The sequence below is a fragment of the Dicentrarchus labrax genome, unplaced genomic scaffold (assembly GCF_905237075.1).
Source record: "Dicentrarchus labrax unplaced genomic scaffold, dlabrax2021, whole genome shotgun sequence".
NCBI classification, from domain to species: Eukaryota; Metazoa; Chordata; class Actinopteri; family Moronidae; genus Dicentrarchus; species Dicentrarchus labrax.
In genome coordinates, this window is record NW_026136715.1 from 21,394,511 (window position 1) to 21,411,114 (window position 16,604).

General features: G+C 40.9%; 2 protein-coding genes across 4 annotated transcripts; one reads left to right on the forward strand and one right to left on the reverse strand.

Annotated features, from left to right (window-relative positions):
* Positions 1-5,026: 5,026 nt before the first annotated feature.
* Positions 5,027-12,474, reverse strand: dnajc16 (DnaJ (Hsp40) homolog, subfamily C, member 16). Of its 3 annotated transcripts, none has more exons than XM_051424901.1 (15): positions 12,345-12,474; positions 10,910-11,091; positions 10,764-10,830; positions 10,324-10,648; positions 10,035-10,219; positions 9,817-9,921; positions 9,560-9,718; positions 9,273-9,403; positions 9,008-9,191; positions 8,569-8,748; positions 8,380-8,456; positions 8,084-8,164; positions 7,797-7,886; positions 7,542-7,712; positions 5,027-6,568 (listed from the first exon to the last, which is right to left on the reverse strand). In XM_051424901.1, exons 2-15 carry the CDS (start codon positions 11,080-11,082, stop codon positions 6,121-6,123), a joined length of 2,376 nt encoding a protein of 791 aa, XP_051280861.1. In that variant the 5' UTR covers positions 11,083-11,091; positions 12,345-12,474; the 3' UTR covers positions 5,027-6,120. The 3 variants fall into 3 exon arrangements, with proteins under 3 accessions (XP_051280861.1, XP_051280860.1, XP_051280859.1); XM_051424900.1 differs by lacking the exon at positions 12,345-12,474 and adding an exon at positions 11,528-11,716; XM_051424899.1 differs by lacking the exon at positions 12,345-12,474 and adding an exon at positions 11,190-11,507.
* casp9 (caspase 9, apoptosis-related cysteine peptidase) lies at positions 11,893-15,546 on the forward strand. The gene is made up of 10 exons (XM_051424904.1): positions 11,893-12,264; positions 12,367-12,577; positions 12,688-12,771; positions 12,855-12,910; positions 13,075-13,251; positions 13,347-13,436; positions 13,647-13,794; positions 13,882-14,070; positions 14,184-14,293; positions 14,414-15,546. The coding sequence occupies exons 1-10, from the start codon at positions 12,133-12,135 to the stop codon at positions 14,522-14,524; spliced, it is 1,308 nt and encodes a 435-aa protein (XP_051280864.1). The 5' UTR covers positions 11,893-12,132; the 3' UTR covers positions 14,525-15,546.
* Positions 15,547-16,604: the final 1,058 nt, after the last annotated feature.

The following is a 16,604-nucleotide window of genomic DNA, read 5'->3' on the forward strand; positions in this document are numbered from 1 at the left end:
CCATTATATGAGAGCCCTTGAAGTCTGTGTTGGGGTCAGTGGGTGCAAGAAAGGAAGAACTCGCCTTCTAATATTCCCCGAATAATAGTGGATGGATAGAACACAAGAATTTATTTTTGCTCTATGTAATACTCTGGAACTTGAGTTGAATTTGTGCTACATTTGCTGGCTAATAACTGGTATATTTACCTCTTAAAATCGACTATTTTAAGCCTTATAGTTGCAACCTTTGGGTTTCCAAGTAGAACCACCCCCTCCATCCCTCAGGTCTTACCACTTACCACTCGCCAGGTCTGCCCTCCCTCTCCTCTGCCAGCCTGGTTGCACCATTTCTCACTCCTTTTCAGCCAGAGCCATCTGGATGCTGTCTCTGTGTGCCTGGTGATGTCTGTGACGAATGTCTAGCAGACTGGCCCTCTAACCCCAAGGATACCCAGTGCTCTCCAGAGTGACTGCCCTGGGAAGCCCCTTCTGACTACGGGACCACCTTCACCTCCTTACTCAACTATAGTTATTACCAAGGTATTTAGTCAATTACTTACCAAGTGATTTACTCAATTTCACCAGTCAATTACTCATTACATAGCCTCAATTACTTGGCCACTTACTCTGCTTACACTAAACTGAATTGCTAGCTATAAAAGTTGAATAATAATAAAAAATAAGGTGGAACATTCAAAGATTTGTTGGAAAGCTGATGCCATACTGAATAGCCTGCTTTAATTTGTATGAAAGAGTTAAAGGAGTACGCCCTATTCTAGTTGGAAAGTGGGAAAGAATCAAATTACTATGAATGGGACTGAAAAGTGATGGTATCTGCTTAGTGATTCCTGGGTCAGCGACTTCATTTCAAAGAGCACATCTCTCACGATTATGCTTCTCGCACCCAAAGCGTAACTCCTATCACCTAAATGGGGATATTATATGATATAAAAGAACCTGCTGGGCACAGTGGGTGAGATCTGTGTGTGTAGGGTCCAAAATGTAACCACAGGGTCAGGAGAAGTGGCTGTTTCTGCTTGACTCCTGAAACAGTAGTAGTATCGCTACTGCAATTGAGTGAGCCATTGGTTGACTTCTGTGGATACTGGACTGGAAATGGGAAAAGGCTAAATAAGCACAGGCATAAGCACACAAGAATCTGTCACCAGTCCCTCATCTGATCCTGATGGAGACATTGGTGGTTGGAGCCAGCTGACACATATGTAAATTAATGCTCTAATCCAAATGTTTACAATGAGGCTCTGCCTGAACTAATATTCAACATACAACCACTGCAAAACAAATTGACTTGGTCCTTGAATTTGTTTATAATTTGGAACATTTTGAATGATACCATCATTTTATTCTATTTTATTTATGTATATTTCATATAGTACTGTACTACTATCATTTAGTAACTGTAGTATGACAGCAATGGTTTATACTATTTATATACAGTTTTTTAGTATATTGCATTGACTTTAAGGAAGGCAAGGACTGTATTTATATTCTTAGTAAGTCTCAAATTAAAATACACTAATCTAAATAGAGCTGTTGTGAATACATCCTTCCGCTAATGCATCAGTGTATCTTATACTCTAGTGGATGTTTCAGGGGAAAAAACAGGACAGAGTGTTATTATCATTATATGCAGATTTCCCTGGGCTCTTTCAAGTTGTTGCTTGTTAACTGACACATATAGATTAAAGACACCGTAGACAATTTGCAAGCAGTCCGCTTTGATTTATATTTGAGTACCCCTGGGTTAGACCAACATAAAAGAAACAGGAATCATATCTGTAAGTGATTACATAAGCAATGCAACAACTGGATAAACAGAGATGAAGGAAAACTTCAACACTGCTTGGACAGCTCAATCTTACTCCTGAAGCTAAAGTGCCATCTTGTGGCAGAACTACGACAGGATATTGTAGAAGATATATAAAACAATATACAACACATTTACTTTAAAACAAATACTGTACATGGCACAACTGAGCTCGAAGGATTTGTTGATTAATCATGCAGTATGACAGTTGGAATCATATGACAGTAAAAAGGTGCATAAACAGGAACTGTGGAGTAATACAATTAATAAAGCATATTCATTGTTGTAACTAGCAACTAGGTCCAAAATTAATGCTAGAGGGTACTAACAGCATCCTGACCAAGCTGCTGTTTTTGACAAGTTGGGAGTGAGAAAGTGTTGGTTAAATCACCCAGTCATATCCATTGTGGGCAGGCGTCAGGTGACTTGTAATTGGTGAATTCAGAAATTCCTATGCAGGAACAGAATTTCAGATCAATTTGTGCTGGCACTAAAATAACTCCATGACTTCTTACTTGATTGCAGGAGTAGGTGGTGAGGAATATCAACAGACTGCCTGTATTGGTCCGGCATGATATTCTTCCACAGATTCCTTACAGATTGTAGTAGGATGGAAGAGAGGGAAACAGATTGTGACAGCAGAAACAGCATGGAGTTTAACAAATATTAGTATTTAAATATGGCAATGTGCTATTGATATTAGCGATTAATATAAGCCTTTAGAATAGCAACTCTGTAGCTTCCATGAACACCTAGGCACTGTTGCATACCTGCATTAATTATGAGAGAGGACTGAACCTCGGGCAGCTTTACAGTTGACACTGTGATATAAGTGGTTCTTAGTGATGTAATTATATGCTCCAATTGAGCAGCTTCTCTAAAGCTGAGAGGGCGGTTGCAGGATCACACCTAAGGGGGTAAATTATGACAGAGCTTTAAAGGTTAAAACGGTAGAGGTGCAGAGTCAGGTACTTTTGATTCCACTCTAGGATCTAAGAGGAATGAGGGAGCAGATAGGATACTGAAGCTACATTTGGATTTAGAAAGTGAGGAGGTTGAGCTGCCACATACAGAAGGTATTAAATAATATTTTTATTAAATCTAGTCCTGTAGTGAGAGGTTTAAAAATAAGCAATACATTTTATACTGTATCTCTTTGTCCTACTGTATTCAAAGCCATGTCTAACCCACTTGGGGTTCCAGGGTCTGTGGGCCCTTATTGACACTCCACACTACCGCCATTAAATAATCAGATTTAAATGGGGAAAGGCATTCTGTAAGCACAATTTAAACTTAAATAATTAAGGTATAACAAGCTTTTTGACACAGCACCCTTCTTCAAGACAGGATCTCAAAAATGGGTAAATAGGTCTCAAGTATTCCCTTCTCAGTTTCAGTATATTCTAATTTACTAGTCCATATTCCCAAGCTAATTAGTAAGTGATTTTAGGCAAAGGAGAACTCTAAGAAGACTGAGTGTTGTAGGTTAGTGTTTGACGATAAATCATTGTAATTCCTTTTTATTTATTTAATTTTTTTATTTCATAAAAAATGTATACTTGTTTTGTGGGTGAATCCAAGTGCAGCAGGTTAACAGAGGAGGTAACTGTTCAGTTTTCAAACTACAAGGGAGGGGAAAGTAGGCCTACATGCTGAACCAAGGTAACGGTCAGATCTGCTATATGCTCTGCATATATTGGCTGAAAACTACAATAATAAACATTTCTCCCTTAGCCTCACTACAACTTGTAAATAAATGATGCCAAAAATTCTCAGTATTGTCATTGTGACTGAACAATCTGTTATTTGGGTGTTTTCCCACTGCGTGTCACTGCTGGTGCTCCTATTGGTGCTGGTGTACACTAGTTGGTCATTAGAACTGGTGATGATGAGATGTGTGTGATGTATTCACACATGAATCGTAGAAGTGCTTAGAGCGTTCAGGCTACTTAATTATTTTGCAAAGCTGACATTCCTCAGCTAGGATTTGGTCTCTGAAGCAACAGACGATTTCTTGAAGGAAATTATCCATTAAGAAGACTTCAGCTCTGCATGAGAACGGCTCATCTATTTTCAGACTGCAAACAGTGCAGCTTGTTTGTGTGTCCATGACATAAAATTACAGATTCACACTTGGCACACATACATCTGCATTTGAACTTAAAAATAGTAGGGTTTCAGTCTGATTTAAAGGCGGTTTTTGTACGTCTTAAAAAAAAAAACCCTGTTTACACATTAAAATTGTAAGTTGGTAAAGGACTTGTGTGAAGGATTTAGTGGCATCTAGTGGTGAAGTTTCAGATTGCAACTAACTGAACACCGCTGGCACCTGTATTTGACAACCTGGGAATGAGAACAGGCTGTAAAGTGTGTAGGAGAAACTCCGGTGGCAGCTTGGAACTGAAAGCGTCTGTATTGATGATGTATTGATGATGTATTGATGATTATCTGATCTAAGCTTCAAGCCACCAAGCTAAAGTGTTGGCATTTGACAACCGGGGAATAAGACTCAACACTCAACTATCTTTCTCTGCTCTAAATTTGTTTTTGTTCAGGCCCAGTGGATTCTTACAAATGCCATTATAGGAGCAGATTATGTGTCTCATGTATTACTGTCAGGATAGTTTCAGCAAAGAAGACAAAAAGGTTTTGTTTTGTTTAAGTTTCCTTCTGCAGATTTAACTGCAAATGACTATATAAGAGCTGAACACAAACACAATTATTACACACAACTATCATTTAGCTAGACATTCACAAATTTGAGTTTCCAGTACCTTTATCCTTATGATTTTTTTAAAGATCTGATGATACAACTTTGTCACATTGCAAGCTGTGCAAAGAACTCAGTCCACCAATTCCACACATCCCCATATACAGTTAGGAGGCAAATGTCAGCAGAGGAATGAGAGTGCCTGTGAGTGATGCCATTGAAATGGACAGTGTTTGTCCAAATGATACATTCAAAATTAGAAATTATTTTTTTTCCCCCCAACACAACACACATGTATTGATTCAGTCTCCTCTGCTATATCAATAGTAATAGTAATGACTTTTGTTATCTTCATTAGATTTAGGAAATTGAGATGTCTGATGTTATCTATTTAATCAGTGATATCACAGTTACTTGGCACGTTATTTCGTGTCATCTTGTTGAATGCCCAATGACCAAGCTGTCCAGTTGAATGAGCCGGCGAGAAAAGGCAAATTCTTCAAAAATTAACAATTTTGTGTTTTATTTAACAAACATAAAGCATTTTATTACAACCAACAATAAGATAAATGAACTACTGACCAACTGAAACATCTGACAGTAGCAGACATCATCACACTAACTTTGATTAAAGAAAAACAAACTACAGCATTCTGATAAATCCATGGAAAACATTCACCTAAACTTTCAAGTTACACATTCTTTAAAATACAGGTCCTATAGATAACATGAGTATGTACAATATTTACATAGTACCAACAAAAATTATATTAATGACATTTTTACACTTAATGTTGACAACACAAATTAATAAACCAAGCAAGCACACACCAAGTTTTGCTTTCATGTCTACATAATTCAAAATGACATAATGAGAAAGTATCAGTCAATCATGGCCAGGTGGAAAACATTCAGAAAATGAAATGGACAGCCTGTTTATTGTGTTTGCTACATAAAGCTACTGGCTAACTGAGGTTGTTCAACCAAGGCTGCTAAATAACTTTTGCTTGTAGTGAAGCACATTTTAAACCACAACCCCAACAGTTTCCATGTAACAAAACAAGTATTTTCTAGTAGTATTTTATGCAGAGGGAAGAACATGGAGAAACTCTTGAGGTCCAAGGTAAAAGGCATTGTCATTACAGCAGTATGCTATATTGCACAAGCGAGCCAGCATTCAGGAGATAATCTATAATAGAAAAAAAAATGGCTGAGATGCATAAAAAAAAAGACATTTAGTGTTGGAGACATGCATCTCTATTCACAGTATTCATCAATGAAGATGAAGGTAGTTACCCTGCCTCCTGTAGTAGTGTATGTGAATATGACTAATGGTTGTGAAGACAGGAGAGTACAGGTAGCCACAGTGATTTTGTTTTCTGTTCACAAGGCTTTAGCAGCAGCAGTTGCCTGAACAAAATATATAAAACAACATGCAATGAATTGGGTATGTTAAAGGACCTGTCCCACAGTAGTTGCAACTTTAGCCAAATTTAATCGACTGTAACTATTAAATATCTCAGGTGCAAGGAAGGCAGCTCTAGCCTAACATGAGAGGAGTGTGACAGCAGATAAATACCAAGTTCTAACTCGCCTCCATCTATTTAACGGGGGTGATCTTGTCCAGTCCTGGCCAGGCGGGGATGTAGTAGCGAGGCAACGTGCCTTCCATGAGCCTTTCCATCCACAACCCCAGGCGGTCCAGTTTGTGGTGGATCTGCAGGGTGGATATGCTGCGGGATCGGTTGGATTTGCGCGGTGGGTGGTCATCACGGGAACTGGATCTCGACCTCCCCCCCGAAGCGCCCCCTTCATCCTCAGATGACTTATTGTCAAGGTCTTCCCCAGTGTAGACGGGCTTGAACAGACAAAGATACTTCTTGTGGCCGTTAAGTGCCAGCACGTAGCCGGTGTAGTCTATCTTGTGGTTTCCGCTGTCATCCTCCTCTGCATCGATCTGCGTGGCGTCCTGTGCGTATTCCAGCAGAGTGTTCATCCAATGGCTGTGCTTGTCAATATTCAGGAAGGAGAAATGCAGCGTCAGGCTCCTAGGAGAGAGTTGAAAGACTTAATGTAACGAAGTGGCTATAAACACGATAGTTTAATACACATCCTAAATGTGTTTTTTTCAAACGATTCTGTCAAACGATTAAAATATTTAATCACGATTAATCGCATTAATGTCATAGTTAACTCGCAATTAATCGCACATTTTTATCTATTCTAAATGTCCCTTGATTTCTTTTTGTCCCATTATTTTTTCTTATTTTAATGCTCTTATTAACATGGAAAGGTGGATCGGCTTGCTTTGTGCAAATGTTGTTTTTATTGAAAACAACATTGGCATATACTGTAGTGTTCAATTTCACACTAAGATTCTCACTTGGAGCCAATAATCTCTCACACAATGTAACACTGTCCATCAATAAAAGGGTGAAAAAAGTACTTTGTCACACAAACAGCCCCTTCAACAGCCCTTTCTAACGGATCGAAACAGGGCGATACAAAATAAAATTACAAAGTGCACATGTAAGGTAAACCAGGACTCAGCATATAGTGCAGTTAAACCATGGCTTAATACTTTTCTCAAGTTTGCTTTGAACATAACAGTCAGGCTACTGCTCTTTATTCACCAGAGGCTCAATCCAGCCTCTTATTTCAGAAAGAATGAACAGTAACGGTTACCAATAAAAGGTAAGCCTACTATTTCTTTGCTTTGAGCCAGTTACTCAAACAGACAAGCCTGTCGACATTTTCAGACAACAAGGAATCCATCCATTTCAGCGTCTCTCACTCGCTATCCACTCAAAACGTAACGTCTGCTGCTCTTAAACAAGTGTGTGCAGCGTGCCTGTTGTTTTGTTTCCGGTCTAGCTAGATCCAGTGTGGTGTTGTAGTTTTTCGAACGTTACTAGTTGTTGCAACAGCATGTGAAAAAAACTACAAAGTGTGCTAGCTGTTAATAACATAACATAATGGAGATTTCAGTTCCACATGAGGAAAAGTCAATGTTTAGTTTACCCTGTGAAGGAGTAGACCTCTTTGGCAAACTTGCTGAGCAGGATGTTCTTGGAGGCGTCGGTGAGCACAAGCACTATGTTCATGTGTCCCGGTCTCAGCTTCACCAGGTTGCTCATGTAAGTGATATCTGTCAGCTCCGTCACCTCCACAAAATTCTTCTTGGGAGGCCGACTAAAATCAAAAATAAAGAACATTAAAAGCCTGATGATAAATCCTGCTCTATATAAAATATCTAAATTATAAATGTACTCTTGCCTTGAAGTACCACCGGTCCCCGGTGACCCATTCTCTGCTTTTGTTCCATCTTTCGCCTTTGGTTTAGTCTGTTTATCATCACTTGAGTCACTGAAAAATAAAACACACACAAATAACATTTTCCCAAAGGTAATAGGCAGGCGTAGAAGAGCAAAGTGAATAGCGTTATTACTTTGGTTTCTTTGGCTTGTCTGTCTAGCTCTCTGTGTACTGTGTTTTCACAATAATCCCATGAGAAGGTGATGTTGCCATAGTGACAGTTTTTCTGATATGGTAACACAACTAACCTGAAGGCCTGGATGACCACAGTTCCAAACAAGATGAACAAAGCAGAGAAGATGAGGGACAGGAGAGGCATCATCTCACGCCTGCAAATCATCATAGATGTCAACAAGACACTCTATTTACATCTGTGTTGGCATCATCGTATGTTATTACATAACATAAAATGACATACTGTTGTAGTGCAATTTTCACACTTCCAAATGTTTAATCTTTAACATCAAATTCTTACATACACATGAAACTGTTTAACTGAATCTCAAATTAAACTTCAGTTAGACAGTTAAAGATCTTTACCTACCAGTTGTTATGGAGAATATCATCGATGACTTCAGAGAGGTAATCGTAAGATGCATAGATCCATCGGATTACAAACATCTGTTGAGTGAGAGTATTTGTACATTTAGTAGCAGGACTGGCGGTTATAAGAATACTGGCGGCACAGACAAGCATTGTTCAAACCCACTATTTTTACTCTTAGGGAACCTACAGAGGCAAACTCGTTGTTGAGCTCAGGCAGCATTGCGTCATGGATGAGGATGGACGGGTCCTTTTGAAGTCGCTCCAGCTCCTCCAGAAGACGCTGCTTGTCTTCCTCACTGCCATTCCAGGCTGTCACTGGCTTGAATAAGGCCTTGCCTGCAGCGTTACGCCTCTCCAGGATCACCACCTGAGTAAGAAAAAGTCTGACAATATGAATCTTGAAAAATACACTTTTTATGGGACCTTGAGTTATTTAGTTAAATGTCTATTCCCAGGACCACTTTAGAAAATAAAATAAACTTGAGGGTCCTGTTTTATTTTATTTTTAAGGTGTAACTGAGCTACAACCCTTGTAATAATTCGTCTGAATTCGGTAAACTAACACATTATATTCATTACTGATTATCAAAACAATATGCTGAATTAATATATATGTATGAGTCTACCTGTGTTGGTGATTGCGCGCTGTCCTTGTTCTGCATAAGGATGTCACAAAGAGGCTGCTGTAGCCGTTGGTACACGTAAGCATATCTAACAACCTCCTTGGCATTGGTGGAGGCAAAGGAGAGGAACGCCTGGTTCCCGAAAGAAAAGGTCTCTTCATCACCAGTGATCAGCAGGACACAGTATCTGAGGGGAGGAAAGACGTTAGAGGAACTTCGCAAACACAAACATAAACAAGCTGTGTGAACAGATGTGAGGTTCTCTTACTTTCTGCGTCTATGGAACTGTTTGACAGGACAGAGCTCATCGAAGAGCTTCTGATTGACCAGCCGTGGCACGAGGAGAAATTTGTTGTTTGACATGAACTCATCGATAATTTGCTTTTTCATTCCTTTAGCCTGCGCAGATTAAACACAACCACATAGACAAAAACGTGAGGTGGCATTTCAGTGAACACAAGTGCAACCAGCTCTGTAGATATAGAAAACAGTGACTAGGAAAACAAAGTGGAACTACTTTCTGTCCGCGAGCTTCCTGCGATTGCTGTGATTTACCTGTATAATGTCAGCAGGCTTGTCAATGTTTTCTTTGAAGACCAGCATGGTTGGAGCGTAAGTGTTGATATTGAACTGTTTCTGCAGATTGGCGGTCTCTGAAAGACCCTGGTCCACATAGCCGAACTGCAAGTAGTCCTTATAAGCAAACGCTGTCAGCTATGGAGATGCAGAGATAAATGATTGACATGTTTGTGTTACTGTCAGTGGCACCTGAAGTGCATTTCACATGAAATAAGTGCAAGGCAATAACCTACTTTGAATAGTAGAGGAACGACAGGCACTTGGTCGAACAAAAGCACATGTGGCTTGTTGAGCTCATGCCAGCTGTTCAAGAACTGCAGGTCATTCTTGTCGGTGACCTGAAATATTAAAAAAACACAACATGTTTGACTTTGTCCCACCAATCCATCTGCTGAATGTCGTTTATAAATCTGTTCACCTCATGTTTATCAGAAGACAGTCGGATATTTACCCGCTCCACAAGTCTCTGAGGAAGAAGGTCTTCTACAAACTGCCTCAGGTGCTCCTTTGCTACAGCGTAATGAAAAAACGTCACCTTGCCATTGATGACTCCGAGTATTGATGGAGTGCGATGAGCACCGAGGTGATTGGCCAACCGCCTCTCATAGCCAACATCCACCACACCTATTCCGACACCTGCAGGATGTCAACAAACATACAAACATCAACCTCTTCAATGTAATTTCAAAGACGGCAGGGCTGCTGGATAATACTGGAAGATTTATGGGTTCATTCCAAACCTAGGGCCTCCATCTCCTGCACCACCTCCTTCCAGACAGGCTCGATGTGGATGCAGCTGAAGCACCAGTCAGAGGTGATCTTTATCAGGTATGGTCTCTTGTAGCTGTCGGGCACCACGTCGCTCACATACTGGTTAAAGTGCAATATGTATTTGCTGTCCGCAAAGTCTCTGTGGTTCTTGCTGTTGAAGGGAAAGTTGAAGAAGGACTCATCAAAGTAAAAGCTGTCGTGGCGTTGACCGTAGCGGTTGCCGCTGTATGGCTGAGTGTCATCTGTCTGCCCGTAACGGTCATAATTGGCACGTTTGTCCTCATTGGACAGGATCTAGATTTGGGGTAGAACAGATATCAATACGGCAGACACCTTCCTCTCCTGTATGTATTACTGGCTTTATAACATATTGTGGTTTTGATGAATTCTATTTTAAAAGGTGACTTACCTCATATGATTTGGTAATCTTGATAAACATGTCCTCAGCACCTGGATTCTTGTTTTTGTCCGGATGCCTTAAGAAGAAGATGCTCATTAGCTGAGAACTCAACTGGGTCGATAAAAACAAGCTCAGTTTCATGTGAAAGCTTTTACCATTCTTTTGCAAGACGCTTATAGACCTTCTTGATCTCAGCCTGGCTTGCACTCCTGGTTACTCCCAGGATTTTGTATGGGTCCATCTCAGGCCCGGCATGGGTTGCTCCTGTCAGCAGCACTGAGAGGACCACCACCACAACCAGCGGAACAGACATCTTTGACCGCGCCATCACAGTTACCTGCAACACATCGGAAGAGCCATCACCATCAGGTGGATTCAATGTGGGCATGTTCACACCTTTAAATCACGACACAGCCTTTTAGCTGACTCGCAAACCTGAGACAGCTTTTCCTCCATATTGACGTTAGCCCTGTAATGATGCACAACCATGAAGACAACCGGGAAGCTACACTGGGTGGCATTACAGCATGCTAACTGAAGAAGCTAGACGAGCTAGGTGTTATATGTCAGCTACAGCAACAGACATTACAGTATCATAGTCCTGTTGACGTGTCAGTGGGTGTCATATTAACGATATTCATCGACGGTCACGCAGTTTTTTCCCCCTTAGGGGTTAGTTGCGTTGCTACAGTAGCTAGCTGTCTGTCTGTCTGTCTCTCTGTCTGTCTGTCTGTCTGTCTGTCTGAACGCAACAGCTCTACATTCACAGTCACCTCAAGTAGACGCGGTCAGCCGGTACTACGCCACATATTTGGTGAAGGTTTTGATGTTCTTTGGCTAGCTGATGTGAAAATACAGCGAAATGCAGGGTGTGTTCATCAGCATCCCACAGCTCCTGCCTCCAGGGCGAGCTGACAACCTGCTGCTGGGAAGCAGGAGTAGAGAGAGGGGGGAGGTGCCCAGCGTCGAAAGTGATTTTGGGAGATTGAGTCTATGGTGACACTTTACACTTCGTTTGTGTGTGTTTGTTTTATCGTTAGTCGCGCTGCTATTGTTCGGGTGATTGTACTGTGGCGCGCCGGCTGTGTGGCAGCGGCGCGCGGTGACTAAAATCAAACGCACCCTGTTTTTTCTCTCTCTGGACCAATCACAGGCAGCGGTGATGTAAACAAGGAAACGGCGAATGCAACCGAGCACAAATAAGAGAAATGAAAAGGACACTTGTTATATTGGTACAGGAACAAGGTTTTAGTTCCCTTCCACAAACGAGTGGGGTTGTTTCAGGATACCGACTGACTCTGTAATTGTAACAAAATTAGTTAGTTACAAGCTTTTACGGTATTTCTCCGTCTTCCTCATTGGCGGTCGTTAGTATTAAATGGAGGACAGATACAGGAAGATTCTTCAGCGCAACAGGACCAATCTCGTGAGAGACTTGGACCCATCAAAGCTCTACGATGGCCTTCTTGAAAAAGGAGTTTTCACCCAGGACATGATCGATGAAATAAAGGTATCAGGTTAACCGTCAGTTGTCTGTGGGGCGGGGTGGTTGGTGGACGCTCAGAGAAACGCTTTGGTAACCTAACACACCTGTGACTGTGTCTCCTCTCAGAGCTCTGGGACCAGGCGTGAGCAGGCCAGCCAGCTAGTCCGGGACTTGGAGACCCGTGGGAGGCGAGCCTTTCCATTATTCGTGGAGTGCCTTCAGGAGACAGGTCAGCAGAGTCTGGCAGAGCTCCTACAGAATGAAGCTCCAGCTGTTCAACTACAGCCTGCAACCCCCACTCAGGTTGTTCGCCCTGTGCTCCACCCTCTCCCAGTGTGTAAGTGTGGGAATCTGTGCTATTATATTCCCCAAGTACTGTCCTTAAAGATAGGCAAATGATTACAAAACATTAACTGCTCATATACGTGCTCTTCGTGTCTCCAACAGCCTCTCCAATGGATGTGGACAAGCGAAAAAAAGATGAGGTCCCAGTTTATCCAAAACAGATACACAGTACTACTCCCACTCCATGTAAGCTATAAGGTTAATTCACATATTGGTAACAGTCTGGTAAGTTCCTTGATGTTTAACACATATGGATGCTTCTGTCACAGCACCTGAAAGGGAGTACATGAGACCACAAGGCAGGACTCGACGAGATAGCATCCAGGTGAGCACCTTCTATAGATTGTGTGCTTTATAGCCAACAGAAAGATAATGCTTTATGTAGAAGCACATTATCTTCGTTAAATCTCCTTCTGTGCTTCCCTTTTCTGTGTGTGTGTGTGTGTGTGTGTGTGTGTGTGTGTGTGTGTGTGTGTGTGTGTGTGCCAGACCTATAAAATGGACTGCAGCCCGTGCGGACATTGCCTCATCATAAACAACGTGGAGTTTGCTCCTCAGAGCGAGCTGAGCAATCGCAAAGGGTCCAACATAGACTGTGACAAGCTGGAGCGCAGGTTCAAGGCGCTCAACTTCATTGTGGAGGTTAAGACAAACCTGAAACAAAAAGTAAGAAATGAGTCATTTTTTTTCTACTTCTGTGTGCTGAAACCATACTTAAACCATTGAGTTTGAGGTTGTAAACAATTATCTCTGCATTTCAGCAAATCAAACACGAGCTGTCAGCTTTATCTAAGAAGGACCATTCACAGTATGACTGCTGCGTGGTCATCATGCTGTCCCATGGGACTGAGGTAAGACATGTCCTGCATTTATTTTTTCCTGAGAACAATTCACAATAATAGATGTATTCAGTGTATGTGTCTGATGTATACAAACTCATTAAACGGATGTATTCCATCTGCTGACACATAATAAATGCCATCACACCTTTCTCTCTGACCTACTCAAGTTCAGATCCAGATGACTTATGACCGTATGTATGCTCATATTTATGTTTATAGGTGAGTCACAACCGCTTCCCTGGTGCTGTGTTCGGTGTGGACGGACAGTATGTCCAGGTTCAGCACATCACAAACTACCTCAATGGCCAGCATTGTCCATCGTTACAGGGCAAACCCAAACTTTTCTTCATCCAGGCTTGTGGAGGAGGTAGCTAACTCTGAACTATTAAAATTTGACTGTAAAAAGCAACCTTTGACGGGTTCTCATAGGGAAACATTTGTGTTTGTCCTTTAGATGAAAAAGACCATGGTTTTGAGGTGTCCCCCGATGAGGTTGAACCATCCATCGGTGGAGCAGACGATCAGACGGATGCCATTCCCACGTCCTCCAGCAGCGACTCTCTGAGCACGTCCGATGAACTGGACGCCAGAGCCTCACTGCCCACCCCGAGTGACATTCTGGTGTCCTACTCTACTTTTCCCGGTGTGTTTGTGTTGCGTTCATGCATCTGTGTTTATTTTGATCAATAGCACACACACATAGGCCTGCTGTGTGAGTCTTCCTAATGCCGCTTTGACCATGTGACACAAAAACAGGTTACGTCTCTTGGAGGGACACCCAGTCGGGCTCCTGGTACGTCGAGATACTAGACCGTATTCTTGAGGAAAATGCGGTTACCCATGACTTGGTCACAATGTTGATGATGGTGAGCTTCTCTTAGTGTATTAGCAGAATTAGCCGAGACTCTGTTGAACCCACTTTGACCATTTAGAGTTTTTTAATTTAAACATACACACATGTGATTGTTGACTGTGCTCATTTGCAGGTTAACAACGAAGTCTCCCAAAACTCTGCAAAAGGGCTCTACAAGCAGATGCCTGGTTCCTTTAACTTCCTCCGCAAACTTCTCTACTTTCAAAGCCAAAGTTCATCTTAACACCTCACAGCTTCACTTTCCGGGAATGTTAGCCTACTTTAGCGCTATAAGGCATGACTTTAATTTCTTCAAATTATGTCTCAGCAGATTGTGCAGAGTGTATGAATCTGCTGAGTTGTGTTGTACTTTTATCGAGAGCCATGTCTTACTCTACATTTCTATCTGTTTATCATGTCTTGCTGTATTTTTAATAGTTGGCAATTTTTCTAAATGAACTTTTTAGGTGTAAGTGTCATGTCTGAAAGAAAACATCAACATAGTGTGATGATGTGGTTCAGATTAGTTTTTTTATATCATTGGTGTCTTATCAACAAATAGCAGCTGTCATTGATTCAAGGCAATCAATGTAAAATACTTTTGCTGACTCTTATTTTAAGTCTCTTAATATACTGATTCTGTTAAAATGGGATATTTGTGCTTACATTATGTATCACATTATGTTGTTAGCATTAATATAGAATCTGTTGGTGTCATTTATAAACATGCTAGTGTTGCAGCATGTGCTACCACAGAGTAATAGTATGTGAGCCTGATAGCAGCAAGTTAAACAGTAGTGCACATTTACTAGACACCAGTAGATGGTGTTGGTGAGTCACAGAAGACTCAAGATCTCACAGATGCCTTCTGTGAGTGTTTTATTTCCATCCACTACCACCTGGGGTCCCCATACAATTAGAAACGGTTCCATCTCATTTGTTCACCTCACACGCTGTGTCAGACGTGGGTTCATTTCTAACAGCAACAAAATTAACACACTCTGAAACAAGTCATGAGACACAAACATCACCTGATGTTTCTCATATCAGAGAAACAGAGAAAAATTAACTTGAGATTACTGGGAGTCCCTTTATAAGATGCAGTCAGTCAGTTTCTCCATATAAGCTCTAATTCTTCAGTTAGCCTCTCAGGAAATTTTTAATTGATTCAGCCATTGTCTAACGTGGTAATCATGTTATAAGGCCTACTGAAAAAATAAATTGTGAACATGACAAATGTTAAATAAAATAAAGCTTCTAAAAAAATTTTGAATTTTTTTTTTAAGTATGGCTGTGTCAATCTGACAGTCCACCACGTTGGACAAGATGGAAATATATCAACAATTATTGGATAGATGGCCGTGATATCTGTCCCCTGAGAATGAAGCCTGCTGACTTTGTTGATTCCCTGACTTTTCCTCTAGGCCGATGTTTTCTGTTATTCTGTGAAGTATCTCAACATCTACTCGAAGGACTGGCACACAATGTTGTAAAGACATTTGTGGTTCCTAGAGGATAAATCCTACTGACTTTGGTGATCCATTTTCTGCACCACCATGAGATTCACATTTGTGGTTTATAACAACCAACAATAATATAACAACTATTGGATGGATTAGTGTATTTCCGTGAAACTTGGTACAGATATCCAGGTAGATGGAGGATAGAAAAGAGAGAAAACAGGGATGAGATTAGGTAGCGAAGTGACAAATTAAAGAGGGGAATAAGGTGTAAATGTGTGTATGTAGTTTTTGGTCACTGTAATGAATTGTTGTAAGTTTATCCATATGTGAAGCTGTGTGAAAAATTATTCCTCTCTTTTGAACCTGATGTCGGTGAGCACAGTAAAACCCAATAGTCGTGCAGGCAAAAAAAAAAAAAAAAAAGATTTGCTAATGATGTTGTAATCAAAATTGATGGGGGTGGGAAAAAGTGGATACTGTTAGAAATATATTAATGGATGTTTTTACATGACCAACCAACACACACACACACACACACACTTACCCAAATAACACCTGGAAGTCTATCAGAAAATGAAAAACAGGACCAAATAAATGAAATTAAAAATATACAAAATAAATCTGGAGGGAGCCTTTGTAAAGTTAAAGGAGAAAATGGTTGGAAAAAGGCGAGCAATACACAATTAGAAAGTCCAATTCTATTCAAAAACTCAATATCAGTGGTGCTACTTCTGATGATCCCCATAAGATAATTATTGTTCCACATTTTACAGAAATGTGTATGAATGACTACACAGTGAGGAAGCAGCTAACAAACTTTTTAGGGTACCTCACCAAAACAAAGTCAATTAGGACCAAAAA